At 43.7% G+C, this 21899-nt stretch overlaps 1 protein-coding gene across 3 annotated transcripts in view; it reads right to left on the bottom strand.

Moving 5' to 3' along the window:
• Positions 1–19571, bottom strand: part of DBN1 (drebrin 1) — a 172180-nt gene extending 152609 nt beyond the window's left edge. For 2 of the 3 annotated variants that reach the window (XM_068277091.1, XM_068277090.1), the window contains exon 1: positions 19412–19571. In XM_068277091.1, coding sequence (XP_068133192.1) covers positions 19412–19497 — 86 coding nt within the window. In that variant the 5' untranslated portion in view covers positions 19498–19571. The remainder of the gene's footprint in view (positions 1–19411) is intronic. The other variant, XM_068277093.1, reaches the window with a different exon arrangement.
• Positions 19572–21899: the final 2328 nt, after the last annotated feature.

Genomic DNA, 21899 nt, shown 5'->3' with positions numbered 1-21899 from the left:
GGATTGTCTCTTCCGCCTCTTGGAGGAAGTTAATCCTCCGGAACCAGTCCTTCAGGGAGGGGGGGCCAGGAAGTTTCCATTTGGTTGATATTAAGCTTTTGGCTGCATTGAGTAGGAATGGGGTAACCGTATGTTTGTATTTTTTGAAGGATAGTGGCGTCATATGAAATAAGATTTGCCAGGGGTTACGTTCTAATTCCATTCCTGTAATTTCTTTTATCAGGTCTATTATTTTCAGCCAATATGCAGATATTTCTGGGCATTCCCAGAATATATGTAGCATCGTCCCCCTGGCCCCACATCCCCTCCAGCAAGCTCCATCTATTCCATAGACCCTAGCAAGGAATTCTGGGATCCTATACCACCTAGTTAAAAGTTTATAACCCCCCTCCTGTATATGGGTACTTATAGAAGAGGTGTGTGTCATGGACAGTATTTTAGTTTGTTGCATTTCTGTGATTGTTTGTCCTATATCCCTCTCCCATTCGCATAGAAAATATGGTTTCCCTTTGCTCCTGCCTTCCAGTATAGACTTGTATAAATGAGATATTGCCCCTGGTATTTTCCCTTTGCTAATAAAAAGTTTCTCCCATTCAGTCAGGTCAATGATTGTCCTTAGAGCCCCCATGGTGTTTGACTTAAATTCACTGTTTGAGTCACCCGGGATGCATTGGGTTCAGTGACACTCGCTGGGGATCTAGGATACCCTCCCTGCCTTTATACTTGGCTTTGCCCGGTGCGGTGTAGATGCGGTTTTGTTTGGCTGCATGTGTGCCTTTTTTTTTAGCACTGGCCGCCGATTAAACGCACAGCACGGGCTGCTTTCAACACCGCGAGAGCGGTTGTTGTTTCCAGGGGAGGTCTTTTAGCATTGGACGGAGCCTGTAACTCCGCCCTGCTGGGTCTCCAGATTGGCGTTTCTGTATCCAGGACAACAGGCTCTCACGAGGAGGAAGTGATGTAACCAGAAGGGGCGGGGTAAATTCCCCGTCTTAATTACGGAAGTTTACGATGTCCTCTTTCAGTGGCACGTAGCGTGACCAAGCGTCAGGAGACGCGAAACGGCCGTCGCTCGCCACCTCTGTGCCTACCACCCACCTCCTTCCCACTGACCAGTCATAGTTATGGACACGCAAGATCGATAGGATATGTTCACTTGTTGCTTATATATCTTTGCACGCTGATGTGTTGTGTTGCGCACATGGACTGTAAAGCTGTCACTTTTATGGAAATTAAACCTTGGACGGAAGGTGCACGCCATTGTTATCCTTGAGTCATGTGTCAATACAGTTTCCAATCATTCACTGGTAGTGCTCAGAATATAGAAGCTCAGGTGAAATTTGATTATGGCAAAAGCTGCTAGTGTTATAGGTTGGGAAAACACAGCACTGATAACACATTTGATCATTTAATCTAATCTTCTGCTTCTCCAGAACATGAACAACCACGTTCTATTACTTCTAAAGCAGAAATTGATTAGAACAATGTTCACAAGCCACAGAAAATGAAATATCAATTTACAAGCAGGGTAAATGGCAGAGCAGCAATTTTGTTCTATATCGAGCAGTACAAAACTACTGCCAAGTGGCATACTAGATCCAAGCAAGTTCTGCTCAAGCAACACACTATGGATGCCATTTTATGCTGGGAATACAAGGCTCGATTCTGAGCCATTTAGATGGCTCTATAGATAATTTACGACACGTCCGATCTCCCGCCCGATCGATTCCGCGGTCGATTCTGCATTGACTACAATGGAAAAAGATAAGAAAAATGAGCGGAAGAGAATCGCCTGCGGAATAGAGCGGGAAAATAGAGTGGCAAAATCGAGCCGTGTATGCCCAGCATTAGATCAGTATTCCATGGCAGACATGATCCTTCACCAGATGCTCTAAAAACGTACAAATACCAAAAAAAATAAAAAAAAAATAAAGATAAGAAGTCAAAAGTTACAAGCAGTGCGGTTTATGCGTGTTAAACCGATGTCCAACTTTTTAAGTACCGTAATTCACCTTTGAGGGAAAAAAAAAAAAATTATCCCTTTAGTACAACTATACAAATTACAAGGATTAGTGCGCCTCGTTATTTCAATTGATTATCTTTTATATTTGAATTCTAGTGCTTATCTGCTCCATACAGACTGGAACAAACTTTGTCAATACTAGGAGGGTCAGAGCTTCCTGTCAGCTACTCATTTTGTGCAGACGTGGAAAAGAAGCAACAACTGTTCTAGGTCTGTTCAGGTCAAGACAAGACAAATAACATTTATATTGCGCTTTTCTCCTGTCGGACTCAAAGCGCCAGAGGAGCAGCCACAAGAGCGCGCTCTATAGGCAGTAGCAGTGTTAGGGAGACTTGCCAAAGGTCTCCTACTGAATAGGTGCTGGCTTACTGAACAGGCAGAGCCGAGATTCGAACCCTGATCTGTGTCAGAGGCAGAGCCCTTAACCATTACATCATCCAGCCACGAGGTAATTACTCCTGCAGAACGGGGAGTTTAGTTGTGCTGCCTTTCACTTTACTTTATCGTAGATTAAGGGTATTTTTCACCCACTGCATTGTATCACAACGGCCAATATACGGTAATCACATCGAAGCAATTATATTCCTATAGTATGTTCACATTTGCTGATCAGTGGTGTAGCAGTTTGCTTCACAGTATCCCAACGCAACGCAATGTTCATAGTGAGAAAGGACCCCAAGAGCCAGGTTACTGCTTGATGATGTGGTTGTCTTTTTGCAGATATCTTCTACAGTTACTTATGTAGAATGAGCCCTAATGATACCTTGTATTAAAAAAGACAACACCAGTTATCTGTAGCTACCCTGTAAAAAGAAAAAACAAATAAATAAAAAAACCTAATAGTTGTTACAAAACAATATTTTAAAAGATCACTTAAAAAAATTATAATAATAGGACCACTCCTAGAATATCTTTCTAGTACGTGTGTAAGAAAATGTCCACATCTAGCATAAGGCTAACAGAGGGTGGGCTAAAAAGCTTTCTAAAGGGCAGACACAAAATCATTTCAAGATGTTTCTTGGATTACCGCCCTGCAGCACTAGATTCAGTATCTCTTGGAACCACTGTTGCTGGATTTTTACTGTTCATTGCAGTACAAAAGCTAGACAGCTGTTAATTACCCATGACATCCATGTGCAGCTGCAGTCCCGTGCTGTTTATATGGTGTACTAAGATCAGCTGCACATTTGAACTGCCCTAACATGCTTTATTGAGGTCACCCTATGCAGGGTTGTGGAGTCGGTACAAAAACCATCAGACTCCTCAGTTTATGGAACTACCTACTCCGAGTACTCCAAAATGGCTCAGACTCCTCGACTCCTTAGTCTAATTCTTACCAGGGTTGTGGATTTGGTACAAAAATCATCCGACTCCCGACTCCTCAGTTTATGAAACCACCGACTCCAACCCTACTCCAGGTACCTAATATTGTTCCGACGCCCAAGCCCTGCTCCTATGACAGTTCTATCAAGTAAAGGATTTCCTTTATCCACCACAGTGTCAGCATCCTGTGATTGCGGCGCTACAGAAACTTTGTTGCTTGCGTTTGGTAATGGACCCTTATGTGTCCCATGTGGTAACAGCTACAAAGAATCAGAATCATGTTTATCCGCCAAGTACAAATGGCTCCACCTGCTTAATCTGACTTATTTTGGGGGCTAAACTGATAAAGTGGTTAATTACCTTGCAATCACAATTTAATGGAAACCAGTGCTGCATGCTGATGGTTGATTGTCTTATGTTCTTATTAATGAAGTATATTTCTATACGGCAAAAGATTATTAACCTTAATTTTGTAGGCGGTTTATGTGCACATGTTGGTTGATGCTGCATGGTTTATATGCACAGTAAGTCAGTGACAATCTGTATAAGGCCTAGTGCACAAAATCACAAGCGATTAGCAATCTTGCAAAGCCATTTGCAGAGCGATTTTTGAGTGAACTAACATTTTTGCATATTCATTCATGCTGAAATTGCTCCCAAACAATGCTACATGCAGCGCAAAATAAAGAAAACAAAACAAACGAAAAAAAAAAACAATGCTGATGTGGGAACACCCTCATTGGGTTACAGTAGCCAAGCACTTTTCAAGTGCTTTTGTGCACTAGCCCTAAAACAGTGGAAGGGCATGCTCAAATCTTCCAGCACACTTAATATTAAATCTTCTTCGTGGTCTTTATTGATTTCTTATGATATAAAATAAAAAGATTTTAAAGGGTGTAATAATCTCTAAGTAGTGGAGAACACTTAGATGTTTACTTTGCTCTTGTAACAGAGAAGTAGGAATAGATGGTGAGATTATTTTCTGACTTCTGTGGAAACTAGTAGAGACCCTGGGCAAGAACAAGCGATACAAAGAAAGTGTGATCTTTTCATCACTGACCCAGAAATAAGGTTTACGGATGGATAGAGCTTGAAGTTCATTAACTCTTCTTGTAAAGAAAAATCACCAATAAATAAAAGCAGTTTTCATGGAAAGGAACTGTAGAGGAGAAGAGTATCTTGGGGTACGAGACGGGGATTTAATAAAGCCAGATTCTGGAACTAATAGTGAGCTTGAAGACCACTTCAATGAAAAGGTCTAACCCATGGGTGGTCTTCAATTTTCTTTTAAACATTGAGCTTAATCGAGAAATATGGAATCTTAACTTTAACATATTTTAATCCTTATAGAAATCCATTTGAAGAAAGTTTAGAATGTTTTCAGCATAAGCATCCCTGGCGTAACCTACTACTTTATACAGCAGGCAAATTTTAGATGACCTCCTCCTACCAGATCTTTAATGTTCTAGCTTTGGTAGCTATAGCATTAGCTGGTCTAGGATACAGCCATAGTCTACCATGTCAATCTATATCCATTTGGAAATCTGATCAGAATTTGAAAAGAAAACAAGTGTATGCTAGTTTTTCTCTATGTGTGATCAATGTCAGAACTGAATACCAATCTGACCACTTGCTCAAATAGTATCTAAAATGGAAATTGCATGACCTTTAAAGTATACCCACATCATGCAGAGGATGCTCAGATTTCTTGGCAACTTTTGAAATAGTAAGACCAGCTATTGAACCTTTGTTCCATAATTTCATGTTCTGATTCTCAAAAGGTAACAATTGGCTTATAACCTGAAAGCATGAAAAGTAGCTGGATATTTCTAACTCATGGTTGTCATGGCTGTTTTTTTTTTTTTTTTTTAAACTCTGGTGTACAGAAAATCATTTTCCTGAGAATCTTCAAAATTCTTATCATAGACAAGATAGCTTTATTAAAGCCTCAATTTGTTGTAATAGGCAGCCATTGTAAAAGCGGTGATTTGTGGCAAAAAAGACATTTGGGTGCATGGAGATGCCAGCTAAAATTGCGGGTACCATGGCTTGTTGATATGCAAACTGTGACATTACATAGCGGGCACAATTTTATCTTACTTTTTACATTTCCCAATCCATTAGATTAGAGAATTGATAGGAAACTCCTTGAAAAAGTATGTTTTTTTACCCAATGAGGCAAATATAAAATGTTCCATTTATTTATTGTACTCACATCTAGAGACTATATATCCCATCATACATTGCGGCAGCCAAGAACGCACTCTACAGCTAGAGTTTTTTTGAAGTACCGGCTCCCCAAGATGGCGCACTCCACACGGATGGTAGGCTAGAGGAGCAGCACCCGTAAGTAATGACGCACCCCCCCCCCCCCCCAACAGCACACTGTATTATACGCCTTTCTTATGGGGAGGTTCATGAAAAAAAAAAATGCATCCTGGGTGCTTAGTGCATTTTAAAGGACAACACCGGGACACTTTCAGAGGTCTTGTGAAATCCAGGCCTGGGCACAAGAGAGATCTACACAATATTAGCCTGGTGGTTTTATGGCTTGGCTAATACCACTATATACTGTATGAGTCATTCTAGTTCGCACTTAAAGTAAAGTATTGATTGCTAAAGCAGCCAAGAAACTATACAAATATGCTACATTTATAGACACTTCATTTTACCTTAAATAGGATCCCAGCCAAACCACTAAAGACAGAGCTGAATTACATACATATCAACATTACATGCCAAATATGTCTATGTTCTGCCACACTGAAGAGCTACGAATGATGTTATACTTCTCAATTACTGTACATAGTTAGAAAATACAGCTTCATAACCTCCCATCCGCCTAAAACAGATTTTTTTTTTCTAAATTTATTATTTTACAGTTCAAAACACAAGTGGCAGCTTAGAGTGCTGAAGTATTTTTGTGTCAAAAACACTATTTTAGAAATGTTGTCATGAAACACTTCACATGCATTGGAGGGCTGAAATGGGCACACATGCGTGTGCATGCTTCCCCTGCAGCCTGCATTTTGGCAGACTTAGGTCAGGGGTGGCCAAAGTTTTCTTCGATCGGGCCGCATTCCTTAGTTCCAGTGTGAACTGGGCCTAAGGAATGAGGAAACCATTAAAGCTTCAAGTGTGGCATCAATAATTACCGTGAATGGACTTCACCTTTAAAAGCATAAAAGTACTCTCAATACTCTTATAAAAATAACAAAATCTACCACAAAAGTAACAGTAATGTAGGGACGATCAATGGGATGCAAATATTTCCAAGTTCATGCAGGATTATGTAAATTTTGTATGCAAATTTATGCGGCTTGAAAATGGACCAGTCAATTTAAACCCTGGTGAGCCTCGATTGGTCCATATTATAAGCCACATTCATTTGCATACAAAAGGTTCATAATCCTGCATGACCTCCAAAATATTTGCATCTCACTGATCATCCCTGGTAATGTGTCCTTCTTGCAGATCATAGGAAAACAATAGTAAAATGAAGACAGACCGGTCCTGGTTCATACAGCCACGGCATGCACAACTGAAGAGTCAAATCTCATTTAGAACACCAGATCTCTACTAGCTGTGCTCTCAAGGGGCCAATGGAATCACAAGCAAGTTTCCATAATTTTCACCATGAAGACTGGATTAGCTAGCTAAATTTAATAAACAGTGTGAACACGTTCCCTGCCATGTTCAGTTCTATCCATTCTTATGCCATTTCCAGTGGTTCCAACTCCAAAGCATTTATGATGCCTTATTTATTTGGGCCTGACATTTGTTGGCAAGAATGATGTCCTCCTTAGCCTCAGTAGATACCAGGTAGTGGGGATTGCAGTGATTTCCCTATGCAATATCATCCTCAGGTCTCTGCACTGGTGCAATAGGCAGAATACAGTCCAAGTTGGTTGGAGAAGACTGTAATCCCTGGCACCCTGAGACACCCTGTACTTATGGGGCCAACCAGAACTCAGGAGATCATTTTTATGTATTAACAAAGAGAAGTAAGGATGCCAAACACAAATACTGTCACTGACATTTTCATTGTGACTTCAGATCCCTTCAAATGAATCATGATAATTTAGTGTATAATCTCTCACTGATCAACAGTTGTTCCGGATGGACTGTAGTGTCTTTATCTGTGTGACCATAAGAACACTCTTCATGTAAATCTTCCTACAGACTACACAGGGAGCACAGTCAGTGAAATCTATGCTTATAAAGCCTTCTAACAAAACTAGGAATGTCTGGTGTACAGGATCACAGGCCTGGCATCAGGTGATCTGAGAACAGCAGGTTACCAGCAGCAGAAGATTTGGTCTGGTGGCAATGCAAACATAAAAACACTGTTCGGGTAGTCCATTTCCATTAATAATGAGAGTGGGATGTTTCTGCACACCTTACTGATAAGGCATTTTGTACCCAATTTTACTTCCTCAGGAAATGTCAACTAGGTCTGCCTAATTTAGAATATGCATAAACTACATTTATACACTATAAGCAGGAGAAAGTCTCTTTTCTTTCTTGGCTACATAACAAAACCTCATGTCTGGTAGCTTCAGTGCTGTAATTGTATTACGCCAAGTATTCATGACCAGGCACCAGCTGCTGCAGCCAGTGACCAGGTATAAAGCCATTGCAGAGATACAACAAACAAACAGATGTATCCCTTTCTGTGCAAGCAGAATATTCAATGCCATGGAAGTATGTTCTGAGCCAATCTCAGCACCAACTGCACATACTTCTCATATTACATTAGTGAAGTAGAACAGAAGGAGGAGAACAATGGCAGCTAACAGCTTCTTTTTTTTTTTTTTTTAACTGATGGCTTCTTAATGTTGAGAACCCTGAAAAATCTATGTATTGCTGTTGTCCACACTTCCTGTCGCTGAGGCATGACAGGAAGTTAAAGTAAACATTTCACCAACAGGAGCTGGGGGATAAAAATTACTACACCTATGGAAGCCGTCGCAATAGGGGTATTTTGACTGGGAGATTTATCCTAAATTATGTAATTCTCCTTCCATTATAAATCTCTGTTGGGTATATTTCCCTTCCCAAGACTGGAGGAGTTCTTACTAAAAGAAAAGAAATTACACTTTATAGTCCTCACTTGACCTGGGGCCATATGCAATTCACTTTTTCTCCTAGGAGATATTTTTTCATCTTCTATTTAAAATAATTTTTCAGCATTTTGTAACTGATAGTGTAATTGTGTGTTTTCTTGCTTGTTGGTGGTTGGCATTTTATTGACAAGTTTAAAAATATCACCTAGGAGAAAACTCAGGAAAAAAAAATGAATTGCATAGGAATATATATATATATATATATATATATATATATATATATATATATATATATATATATATATATATATATATATATATATATATATATATATATATATATATATATATATATATATATATATATATATCCTCATATGGGTCCCCACAATTACTAGCTGCCTCCAAATCCTATCTAATTAAAACCAGGTCAGCGGAGTTGGAGTCAGAGCAATTTTGGGTACCTGGATTTGGAGTCTGAGTCAGTGGTTTCATAAAATGAGGAGTCGGATAATTTGTGTACCAAATCCACAGTTGTGGTAAGTATTAGACTAAGGAGTCGGAGCCATTTTGGGTACCTGGAGTCGGAGTCGTAGGTTTCATAACCTTAGGAGTCGGATGATTTTTGTACCAACTCCACAGCCCTGAATAAAACTGCAGGTGTCTGTGACCACCTGCATCAGTGTGTGCCAACTGCGTACTGCGCAGAGCCGCAGCATGCGGGAGAGGGGGGGGGGGGGGGGACTTGTGGCTGTAGCCGTGACTCTGCACATGTGTAATTCAGCAGGAGGCACTGTACAACCTAGAGCCTGTACTTAAAGGGAACCTTAACCGTGGTAAAAAAAAAATAAAAAATAAAAAAGTTTTACTTACCTGGGGCTTTTCCAAGCCTCCTGCAGCCGTTCTGTGGCGGCGCAGCTCCTCCAGTGTCCTCCGGTCCCCCGCCGCTTAGATTTGTTTTCTGACAACTGCCAGTCGTCGTCCTGCAACACGTCCTATTCTTCCGCATTCCCCGACGTAAAGTGCCGTAATGCGCGTCATCCGGACACGCTTTACGGCGGGGCATGCGTTCCATGGACGCGCTTTACGTCGGAGAATGCGGAAGAATAGGACGCGTTGCAGGAGGACGACTGGCAGTCGGCTGAAAATGAAAATAAGCGGCGGTGAGGGACCGGGGGACACTGGAGGAGCTGCGTGGGCACAGGACGGCTGCAGGAGGCTTGGGAAAGGCCCAGGTAAGTGAAACTTTTTTTTACCACGGTTAAAGTGAACCTCCGGACTAAAAATCTACTCAGCAGAACTGAAAAGGCTTGGTGTTTCTTTAACAGTTTCACAGCATCAGAACTTTGTTTTTCTTACCAAAGCCTCATTTTTAGCTGCATTTTTAGTTTAGCTCCACCCATCAAAGAGAAAAAGCCCGGGCTTTTTTTCCCTGATGCTGTGCAGAGCATGATAGGATTTCCTATGTTGTTCACGTTGCCTAGCAACTGGGAGAGGTGCTCAGGACACAAGACAGTTGGAACTGTGTCTCATGCTCCCGGTCACCTCCTTTCAACCAAAAAAATGGCTGCCATCATGAAATCAAACATTTGCCTGTTCTTTTAAAACAGTGTGTGTAAGAGATTATATTACCTATCTATTTTAATTAACATAACTAATGTAACTTAATGACAGTATGTTTGTTTAGGCTGGAGTTCCTCTTTAAGGTTCCCTTTAAAAGTGCTTACTGGATAGTTCAAAATGATAGCAAGAAATTCACTTAAAGAGGAACTCCCGCGAAAATCTTAAAATTTAAAACACATACAAATAAAGTACATTTCTCCCAGCGTAAAATGAGCCATAAATTACTTTTCTCCTATGTTCCTGTCACTTACAATAATAAGTAGAAATCTGACATTACCGACAGATTTTGGACTAGCCTATCTTCCCATGGGGGGTTCTCAGGGTTTTCTTTATTTTTAAAAGCACTGAGTGAATGGCAGTTGCTCCGTCCAACTGGAAAAATAGTGTACAGCGAGCAGGAAGGCTGGCCAGTATCTTTGTATAAATCTTTTTCAATTAATGTCAGATTTCTACTGCTTACTGTAAGGGCCCATTCACACTAGCAAAATGCCGGCGTTTTGCAGGAGTGATTTTTCCACGGAAAAAAATCACTGAACACTGTGGCGCTTCCATAGCACTGAAATGCGATTGCCAGGAAATAGTCTGAAAATGGTGCAGGAGACGCGTTTGTGTTTCGCGATTCTGGGCAATTTGCAGCGATTAGCGCAAATCACCCAAGAACGGACCCATAGGGTTTTATTAAACGAGCGCTTTTTAAAAGCGCTAGCGTTTGAGCGTTTTGCCGAAATCGCGGGAAAACGCTCTAATGTGAATGGGCCCTAAGTGACAGCAACATTGGAGAGAAGTCATTTATGGCTCATTTTAATCTGGGAGAAATGTACTTCCTGTTTGTATGCGTTTTAAATTTTTAGATTTTCGCAACAGTTCTTCTTTAAGATTTAATACTCACCTAAGAAAAAGTAAAGACTTTGGATAGTCTAAAGCCTTCTCACTCCCTCCATGTGACTCATCGTTCCTCTGCTGTCAACCAGGAAAGCTGTTTGACCAAACAGCTCTTCGGAACTACTCATGTCCCCTGAGCAGTTCTGAAGTGGGTATACTGCTTACTGCGCATGTATGATTTCTGAAGAGCTGTTCAACCAAGGAGGTTAAATAGCTTTATCAGAAGACAGCAGAGCAACAACGGGTCAAATAGAGTTCCAAAACATTACAGAAAAATAAAAAACAAGACTTATTATGGTAGAGGTAAGCCTCTGGATGATTCAGAGGCTTCTCCAATTCTCCTCCACCCCAGCACTGTTCACCAAGAACCTCTTTATCTTCGTTGTCGCGTTCCATCCAATGTACGACTCCAACCTGCGCAGCAGGACAAAGCCACTGGTGCACAGAGGAAAAAGCCATTCACAAGCTACTGTACAGGCATGGACCGTACTGCAGGTGCAGTGCGTAAACCGTTGCAAAGTATTGGCACAAGAGCTAATACAACAAGCTCTTGTTGGATTTGCTTAGAAGGTGCCAGTGCTGGATCGGTGAAGTTGTAGGCAAAAGGGGGAGGCCTCAGGACTATCCAGAGCCTTCTCTCTACTAAGGTAAGCATCTAACATATTACAAATTTCACTTCCCTGGCGATACGGACGAGCCTGACACATATATAGCTGAAAACGATATGGTTGAGTCAGGCTCATCCAGTAGTACTAAGGCAGTTTTTCCACATGCGTTTTTTTTTTCTTGCAAATGTTCACATGCTCTGGGGAAAGGGAGGCCCAGCAGAAGGTGATTTTTTTTTTTTTTCCACGCTTGTGTTTGAAACGTATTATACTTAAAATCTATACTAGACCCTTGCTTAACACATTTTGGCAAGATGCAGGCAAAAATTTCATGATAATTAGTTGAACCACTTTTTGCACAGAAATTGAACACAAGGGAGGTTAATAAATAATTTGGCCTGCCAGGTAGACTATGTTTAAGATTTTGGCTCCTTAGGTCAAGAGCTTGACATCCCTGGTCTACAGGGTCCACAACCTCAGGGGTCGTGTGACCATCTTCAAAGCAGACTCTGTGGCTCCTTACAGTATTAACTCAGGGCCTGCTGGTCTAAAGCCCAATCTACACGATACGATTATTTGTGCGATTCGATTACAATTCTATTTACGATCCGATTAAATCCGACATGTCCGATCGGGATTCGATTCAATTTGATTTGCCATTACAGGGTAAACCCAACTAGTGCTGTAAAATCATCCCTTTAATTGCAAACATGTGTAAGCTATTCTGGTTCTGCAATTAATATATAAAATCCATACTTAAACCATATCTAACCAACCACAACTACAAGGAACAGTCACTTCCTAATGGTGGACACTGTGCAGCCTCCCAACCCCTCCCCCCAAACCTTTACACAGCACTCTGGAACAATGGGGCATTGGAATAGTAACAGCTGGAAGCACATAGCGAGGTCATCCCTGTATCTTCCTGTTGGACACAGTACAGGGGAGTAGAAGAGTTAATTAAAAGTGATGAAGAGGATGCTTTTCACTTTTAAGCAATTCTTGGTAACAAAAATCTGAATAGACAGCCAGGAGAAAAAAAAAAAAAAAAAAAAAAAAAAAACACTTGTTTTAATGCTTTCTGAATTACTAACACAGACCACAGACTAATGGCCCATACTCACGAGGGACTTTTGTCGCCTCAACACGCGGCGCGCGCGTGTTGCGGCGACAGGTCGCCCGTGAGTATGGGCCGTCGCACGCGCGCGCACCCCGAACTGTCGCCTGCCGCTCATGTCGCCATGCGATTGAAACTTTCAATCGCATGGCGACAGTCGCCGCCGCACCTCCCCCGCAACTGTCGCTAGTCCGCGTGAGTACGCGGACTAGCGACAGCAACCTCCATTGTATCAAATGGAGCTTCCGGCGGGGGGAGGAGGAACGTCGGCGACAGCTTCCGCCTCGCCGCTGGTCCCTCTTCCGTGTGTGTACGCGGAGGGACCTGGCGAGAAGCTGTCGCCGGCCTGTCGCCCACACGCTCACGTGTGCTGGCGACAGGCAACATTTGCAGCCCGTGAGTACGGGCCTTAAGCCAATTGGGTATTCTGACTTTGTTCCAGATGTGTGACTCAAGACACTACCACAGCCAACAGGTCAGTAAGTCAGCCAGAAAGAAGAAGGCATTTTTAAAAGATGATAAACATGAAGGCCTCCATATAAACCACTCACTAAGGCCCCGTTCACACTACACGTGTTGTAGTCCTGTTTCCAACAACACGTGCAACATGAGTTTTGTGAGGTCCATTAAAAAAAGTGAGGTCCATTAAAAAAAAAAAAAAAAATTCTATGGACCTCGTTCACATTAGCGCGTTACATCCATACGTGTTTTTGACACGCATTGTTGCATGCATATCTGCATAGCGCACAGAAACACATGCCAATGCAAGTCAATTTACTCAAACGCATGTGAAAAACGCATGCGTTTTTCTCTGCACGTTTTTTGATACGTTTCTGTGCGGATACAATGTGAACGAGGCCTTAAGGTTTCATCTGATCATGGATACAGTAAAAAAATAAAATAAAAAACAGGAAAAGGGCTCACTGCACTCAACTGGATGTCCAATTTAAACACAACCTCACATCCTTTAGCAACCTCTCTTCCCTAGAAAAGTCACAGAAGTCAAATGCTAAAGGCGCGTACACATGCCATACCGCCACCAATGACGGGTGCGCCAGACCCTCCCGCTGCAGCCTTATCAGTCTGCCGACAGCGCATACACACATGCTACTGCCGGCTTAACGTCCGCCCAGCGGGAGGGTCTGACGGACCAGTCATTGGCGGAGGTATGGCATGTGTACGTGCAAAGCAAATTACACCAAAAGCAATGACAAGAGATGGCTGAAAGTGGATTAAGGCTTCTTGCACACAGGGACGTTACAGGCGCACGTTAGTGCAGCTTGTAACGCTCCCCCAACGCACAGCAATGTAACACAAGTGAGCTGTTCACACTGCCCACGTTGCGTTACATTGTAACGCAGCAAAGTGCTGCATACTGTGTGTTCTAGGCGGCTAAGCCGCGTTAGACTGTTTGCACATGCTCAGTCATGTTGGGGAGGAGGGGAGAGCGGCCGGGCACATGGCTAATTAATATTCACTGCACTCAGTGACGTGCAGTGTTTACTTCCTGAAACGGCCACTCTGTGCGGCGATTGGCCGGGCGGGACCACGTGATGCCGAAGGGTCCAAGAGTACGCATCACGGACGCCAGAGTGAACTGCACAACGCGGCTCACTCCGACGTCCACACCAGAGAGCACCTGGCGTTGCGTTAGGGGCACGTTATGTGCCCTATAACGTCCCCTAAACGCAACGTCCTGGTGTGTCACTAGCCTTAGAGAAACAAGAAAATAAAGAGATGGAAGAAGACGGAGCATGCTTTATGACAATGGAGGACAGACAAGCAAATGAGTGATCCCATAAATCACTTTGTATTTCTGTCTCCAGGGCCCTAAACTTTTAATTTGCAATTGTCCTGTAATCCCAAAAGAAGTGGCAGTAATAAGTATTGCCTTTCAGAAGAAGTGCTGTGACCCTCTTTGAGGCCACTCTATTCACATGTTGTTCACATCTCAGGAGATTCAGAGGGGAGAAAAACAAGAGCCTTGCCAGGGATTGTAGACTGAGGCCAGCCACTGGGAATAAGGGGCAGCTATCTTAGATGAAAACATAAAGCAACCTTATGCGAAGACCCAAGTGTTTGTGTACTTGGGAGATGTTCAGGTGGACAAGAGGTAAAAAGCAGGACAGAAGATTCAGACAACACAAATGAGCTGGAATTTGGTAAATGGAAAAAAAAAGTGGATAGAAAACAATTTAAAGCCATCTGTATGTCCCTCATGGACACAATCTGTTCTACTGTAGTTACAAATCTCCAGCTGAAGTTGCTACTACAAATCTTCAATAGAGCTGCTACCAACAATGTCCCGCCAGCAGAAACTTGTAGTAACAGATTTTTGTTGTAGGCAGCATAAGCAGAAGTTGAAAAGCAGTGAAATCCCTCAGGGCTCATTTAGTATTGTGCTTATGACCACCGGGTACACAACATGGGAACACCAAAAACTAACCACAATCAAAGGTAGCTATGTGGTACGCAATAATGACAAGAGTAAATTGCTGCATTTATACAACACAGCCCTTAAGGTAACCATACATTAGTCGATTTTCATGCGCGATCGACTATTGAACTCAATCATTTTATTAGAGGAGAATCGATTATGTTCCATTCTGCTTGATCAATAGAAATTGGTCGATATCTGGTTGCATTAACCAGTATACTTGATGCAGGATGGATAATATTGGTTGATCGTAAAGGAATAGGCTACTGTTTAAATGTTTTTCCTCAGCACTAAATTAATTTTTGGTTTCAGAGCATGGAGGCACAACATTGTTCAGCACGATTAGTGAAAAAGAATTACGTAGGATTTCACTTGTAGTGTGTGGGCCACTAGTCTATCTACTTTCGATCAGCCACACTGTAATTGATCACCCAATACGATTGGCATAATTGCTTAGAGGAGGTGAGATAAGGATCAAAATGTGTAGTATTTTCTCTGTTCAAATTGATCAGTTTGATCGAACCTGCTGGGGAGTTATTGTCCCCAATATATCAATATTTCAATAGGTTTTGAGCTGTTTATCAATAAAAGGTGATCAGGTTCAATGAAGATGAATGGCCACCTGGTGTTGTACACTACAGCATCAAACATTACAAGGCTAGCAGTTTAATCAATTACTATTTTTTTTTTTTACAGTTCAATTAACCGTAGAGTGCATCTCTGCTCAAAACTGAATTGGGAGTGAGCAGGCAAGGTGTGAGAATCAATCACTACTATCCAATTAATTTACCAGAGCCTGCAGGGGTGTGACCAGCTGAGTTAAAGTGGATCAGAGATGAACTTATACTCATTGCAGAATTGTGTTCCTTTCCTATTGTTTATAGGACATTCCTCAAGCCTAATACTTTGTTTTTGTTTTAATACTCTCCCTATAAACTAAACAAGCCTCGCCCACAGCATTTCAGAGTGCCTTGGCATCTTCAGACAGTAGCAAGGGCTCATGGGAGCTCAGTCTGGGCAGGAGGAGGGGGGAGGTATTACAAGCCAGAGATTTTAGAGGCAGAGGGGAGGAGGGAGGATTTGTTTTTTTTTCACAGGCTAAGTGCTGAAGATGCAGATAAGCTTGCTGTGTGTAATGTTTACAAACAACATGGCTGCTGTCATTGTATCACAGGAAGAAATAATCATATTCTATTGAAGCTGTTTGCAGCTAGATTTGCTGTGTAAACTATCTAAACTTTAGATAAGATCTATAGACAAGTTACTTGTTATAGTTAGTTTTTCCTCTCGGATCCGCTTTAAAGTCAGTGGACGTTTGCATGGAAAGTTGGAAGTCAAGCACATATCCAACGAGTACCAGTGAAAGCTCCCCAGCCAATGCCAGTGCTGAGAAAGGGGCTTAGATTTGAACCAATACCTAAATGATCAGGTGACCATGAAGGTGAAATAATGAACACCTACTAACCTCATAAAGAGTCAGGTCAGGCCTCTAGCAAAGTGTACATCCTAAAATACTTTGGCGCTAGTCTACTTTAAAGCTAATGGGAGTTAAAAAGAAAACCAGATACTTACCTAAGGAGAGGAAAAGCTCTGGGTCCTAATGAGCCTTCCCTCTCCTCTCCCGGTGCAGTGCTGGCTCCCATGTTTGAATCCCCTGCCGCTGGGGACTTCGGAATTCTTTGGGAGCAGAGTCCTCCTGAAGACAGGCGGCTCCAGAGTGCAGGAGAGAGGGCGCTCGTGTGTACGCAGTATGGAGTGGCACTCGGGCTCCTGAAGACTTTCCAAAGTCACCTTTGCCAGGCGAGCAAGCAATATTTGACCAAATTATTCAAATACTGCTCTCGGGGACAGCGGTGCACAGCGGTGCACCGAGAGAGAGGAGAGGGAAGGCTCATTAGGACCCAGAGCATTCTCTCTCTTTAAGTATCTGGCTTTTTATATTGAGCACAGTTCCCATTTACCTCATAGGACAGTGTTTCTCAAACCTGTCCTTGTGACTCCCCAATGGTGCATGTTTTGCAGGCAGCCTCACCTATGCACAGGTGGGGTCATTAGTGTCTCAGCTACAGGGAATCCACCTAGGTAAGATACTTATTACCCCACCTGTGCATAGGTGAGGTTGCCTGCAAAACATGCACCATTGAAGAGTCACAAGGACAGGTTTGAGAACCACTGTCATAGGGAACAGTCCTCCAATCACAGCACCTTCTACAGTACGAAGCGTTGTGACTGGCTGAATAGCGTGTGCGCAATTCACTACAACCTATCGAAAAGCTAGAAGAAGGTGCTGTCCGCCTAATCAAGTTAGCAGAGATTCCCTGTGAGGATTCCTGCTGGTTCCCATTAAGTAGAATAGTGCCAACACTTTAAACATGTTAGAGTTTGAAATATATGCCACAGAAGGGCTGGTGTAGTAAAGCAACATTGCATGCAAGATAGGAAAGTCGATTTCAACATTAACGTGTTTTAGTAATTGAGGAGACAAAGTGCTGCAACTAGGATGTGGATGCCACAGCACAAAGGCTGCAGCACGTGGAGAAGCGCAGTTATGATCATCCCCCCAATCACATACAGGAATTCCACGCTTTCTAGTATCCATTACAGTGATTACCTCTTAAAAAAAAAAAATCATGTCACACAAAATATTTTGCTCTTAACTTAAAATTCTCATTTGGGTAACAGTCATTAGTTGACAGATGTGATAAGGTACTCTTTGTTGCAAGAGACATGAGGTGAAAGGCGAAAAGACAAAGTGGGCGGTGCAGGAGAATTACTGTACAATGAACAAGAAACAAAGAACAAGTTTAAAAAAAAAAAAAAAAAAAAAAAAACGGGTCTGGTAGACAAAAAGAAAGGGGGGGGGGGGGGGGGGGGGTGGATGAGGTAATACACAGACTAGGGAATGTGAGCCAGAACACAATTCACCGGACAGAGCTGGCCGTATGCTTTACTAACTAGAGCTACATCATCCCCTCAGTTAACACCCACTGATTTCTTCCAGAGAGCTAATCTATCTCATGTCTAGCTCGCCCATTCCCAGGGCACACAGCTCACCTCCAAAAAAGGTGAAATCTCCCCATAAGCTTTGGAATTCCATATGAAGTTAAAGCAAACCAGAGAGCTGATCTCAACCATTTTTTTCACATGCTGTAATCATTTGTCTGATCTCACCCTTACAGACTCCCTCCTCCAGCACCAGCAACTCTCCTAGATTCTTGACAGTCCCACCCTAATGGAAGTTCTCAATGTCTCCCCAAGGTCTCCTCCCACATGAATCCCCCTAAATTTTCTCAGATAACACAGGAGGGGAAAGAAATTACAGAAAACTGGACTCCCCTCTATCTTTTGACCCACCCTCCCCACACCAGCAATGTCCTCCAGTTCCCTTTCTGCAGCTAACCACCAGACACAAAGAGGTAGATCTAATAGAGCAGCCCCATTCAGCCCCTCTGCACATCTCAGCATCCTAGCCTGTCTGGCCATTGTGCATCAACCCATCTGACTGGCAATGCAGCCTCACAGAGGAATTCAGGCAGCTCTGTGTAAATACATTGAACATCTAAACAAAACACTCTGTGCAAGCCTAGGTAAAGATAGATAGATAGATAGATAGATAGATAGATAGATAGATAGATAGATAGATAGATAGATAGATAGATAGATAGATAGATAGATAGATTCTGAATCCACTGGTTTGCATAAAGCCCATCCTTTCCAGAATGCAAGCTTTCATAATCTACTGCTCCAAGGACATAAGGCAATTATCTCAAGCATAAGCACCCATCAATCCCCACACAGCTGAGACAATGGTGGTCATCTATAACGCACATCCAATATGTGCATTTTTGCAATTTTTAGCAAATGGTTGGGGCATTACACTGGGGCTTATGTCTCATACAATGTACCATGCAGGCAGGCAGCAACAACAACCTAATTTCAAGCAAGGCATTCAATGCATCCCCTCCATTATTTTAACACACCCCTGCACTGTCAGTGCGTGTCTCCAAGCAATGCCCTATATTCCATACAGTCAGTGAGCACCCCAATCCCTGCACTGCTCTCTCTGTAGCCCCTCCTACCCCAGCCCAGCCCTGCTTGTCCACATTACCTGCTGTATTGCACCATCCAGACCTATGCACCCCATTAACCTGCATCCCGTCCCAGGCACTGCAGACACTGGCGCACAGCGTATCCTAATAATGCGCTATCTGGCTGCTCCGCCATCCTGAGCGGCAGCCTGGTACAGCGCTATTCTGCAGCATAATGCAGTGGCCATACATACACGTGCATGCAGAGAGCACTGTGACATGCCTGCACCTGGCTCCAGCCACTCACCAGTCTATGGAGTTCTGTTCCTGGATCACGTCCTGATAGGCAGCCAGCAGCTCCAGGCGGTGGGGTTTGAAGCTAACGGAGGCCATGCCGGCAGAGGGCTGACTGGGTGCCGGGGATGGAGAGACAAGGCAGCGGACTGAGGGAGGGATGAGAAGGACAGAGATGGAGGGGGCTGTGACTGCAGCTGGGGAAGGGGAGGGTCGGGGGGCGGGAGAGCTGCGAGGTCCTAGTGCAGAGAGGCACACAAATCCACTATCTCCTCCACCAACCACCATCCACTCCCATCTATTTCCTCTATGCCATCCTCATTTTGGGGGAATAGTCCAAATCTATAACATATCAGTTGTATGATTCATAGGAGGGGCTAGATTGTAGATTGATACAGATGTAGCATGCATCTGTTACCCTTAGCAACAAGTAAGATTGGTACCATCCAACCATCCTGTGCTAATGCTATAGGACCAGGTCACTGGGTAGTAACAGGCAGCAGGTGAACAGAACTATAGAAATTAGAGATAATCTGACTTTCCCCAATCTGCAACAGGAACCAGAATTAAGCAGGGGCGGAAGGAGATCTGTACACAGAGCTACAGCCAACAGTTTGACAACGTTCACACTTATCTCTGTGAATTATTTTTATGTATTTATTGTATTTATAAAGCGTCAACATATTAAACAGCGCCGGGCATTAGTGAAAGTGTACCAGAGCTGACCTAAAACGAAGATTTTATACTCACCCGCAGCTTCCTCCTGCGGCATAATCCTGTCTGAGTCCCACGCTGTACTTCCGCGGTCTGCTGTTCAGTTGCGATCAGCCCCGGTAATAGGCTCAGTTGTGTCAGTCTGGGTCTACTGCGCATGGGGGACATCAGGGCAGAGCAGGGACAAGGTCCTCTAGTACCCAAGGCTGAGACACCAAAGTGCGCCCCTCCATCCCTCCCACCTCAGCTGTCACACACTGATTGCTATTAGACTAAGAGGGCCACAGGGCCCACAACCTCCCAAACACCTTAATATCTAGTTATCTGGCTTGCAGTTACTGCTTTGTATCCCCTTTTCTTATTTCTTTCTGCTTCATACACAATTAGGAATGACAGCTGAATGAATTGTGCGCCCCCTCCTACACTGCGCCCTGAGGCTGGAGCCTCTCCATCCTATGCCTCGCCCGGCCCTGCATCAGGGGCACCCCAGAATAGTTCCAGGGCACATGCCACTGATCTTTGGGGCTAACAACACCCTTGGGGAGAAGTAAGGACACGAAAGGTAGGGGACCAGAGTTCAGCTGTGGGTTCAGAGGACCGGTGGGGGAGGCAGAGTGAAAAGGTGGGTTTTGAGGGCCTTTTTGAAGTTGTTGAAGAAGGGCGCAGCCGTAATGGGGGGAGGTAGGGAGTTCTAGAGTGTTGGAGCAGCTTTTGAGAAGTCCTGGAGTTGTGCATGGGACTGGGTGATGCAGAGGCGTAGCTAGGGTTTTCAGTGCCTGGGGACAAAGACCCCTGGAAAAAAAATGGGCGTGGCCACATATTAGAATGTAGCAACGGTCATGGATGAAGTCAAAAGTTATTTAGATAGCTATATGTGCCCCCTTACGCCTCTCAGATAGCCAGAAGTGCCCCCCTTTAAATAGCCAAATGCTTGCCCCTTTAGTTAGCCAGATGTAGATAGCCACATGTGACCCCTTTAGATAGCCTTATTCTGCTGCTGTTAATGCTTCTGCAGAGGGATGGGAAGAAGCAGGGGCACTTTGGGCAGCCAACGAGGATCACCTCTAATACACCTTAGGGTATAATGGCCGTCAGGGGCGTTGCTAGGATCCTAGAAGATCCAGGGCACTTTTGGGCACTCCAGCCAAAAATGGGTGTGGTCATGCACAAAAATGTGGGTGTGGTCCTGGGTGGAGCCAAGTTAATACGAACTTAACAGCGGACTAAGTAGGTCTGTCCAACAAAATGTTAAAATGTTGGATGAAGCCCCCTCTCTATTAATACAAACAAAAATCCTGCATATCACATAACTAGGCAGAGTTACCTGGCTTCTGTGCTGGCTGGTCTGGCTTTCTGCTGGGGGCTGGCCTGCTGTCAGGTTGTCTGGTAGCTCCCCCAATAGCATTCCCTGACCTTCTAGTGGACCACCTCTCATGCTCCCATGGGCCTCCCATTGAGGCACCCCAGCTCCCTGCATGCCCCCATAGAAGAACCACAGTTCCCTGCATGACCCCATAAAGGCATCACAGCACCCAGCATGGCGCCACAGCACCCAGTATGCCCACATAGAGGCACCACAGCATACAGCAACCCCAGATTGATGCACCACAGCTCCTAGCATGCCTGCCATTGGAATACCACAACTGACTCTGCTTGGGGGACATGTGGGGCACCCCAGAATAGATCCGGGGCACGTGCCACTGATCTTTGGGCCTAGCAACGCCCCTGATGGCTGTGCTGAGCACCCTCACAGTGCTGCGCCCGGAGACATATGCCCTCCCTTGCCC

This window comes from Hyperolius riggenbachi, chromosome 3, assembly GCF_040937935.1.
Source record: "Hyperolius riggenbachi isolate aHypRig1 chromosome 3, aHypRig1.pri, whole genome shotgun sequence".
Lineage (NCBI taxonomy): Eukaryota > Metazoa > Chordata > Amphibia > Anura > Hyperoliidae > Hyperolius > Hyperolius riggenbachi.
This window is presented reverse-complemented; position numbering and strand designations above follow the sequence as displayed.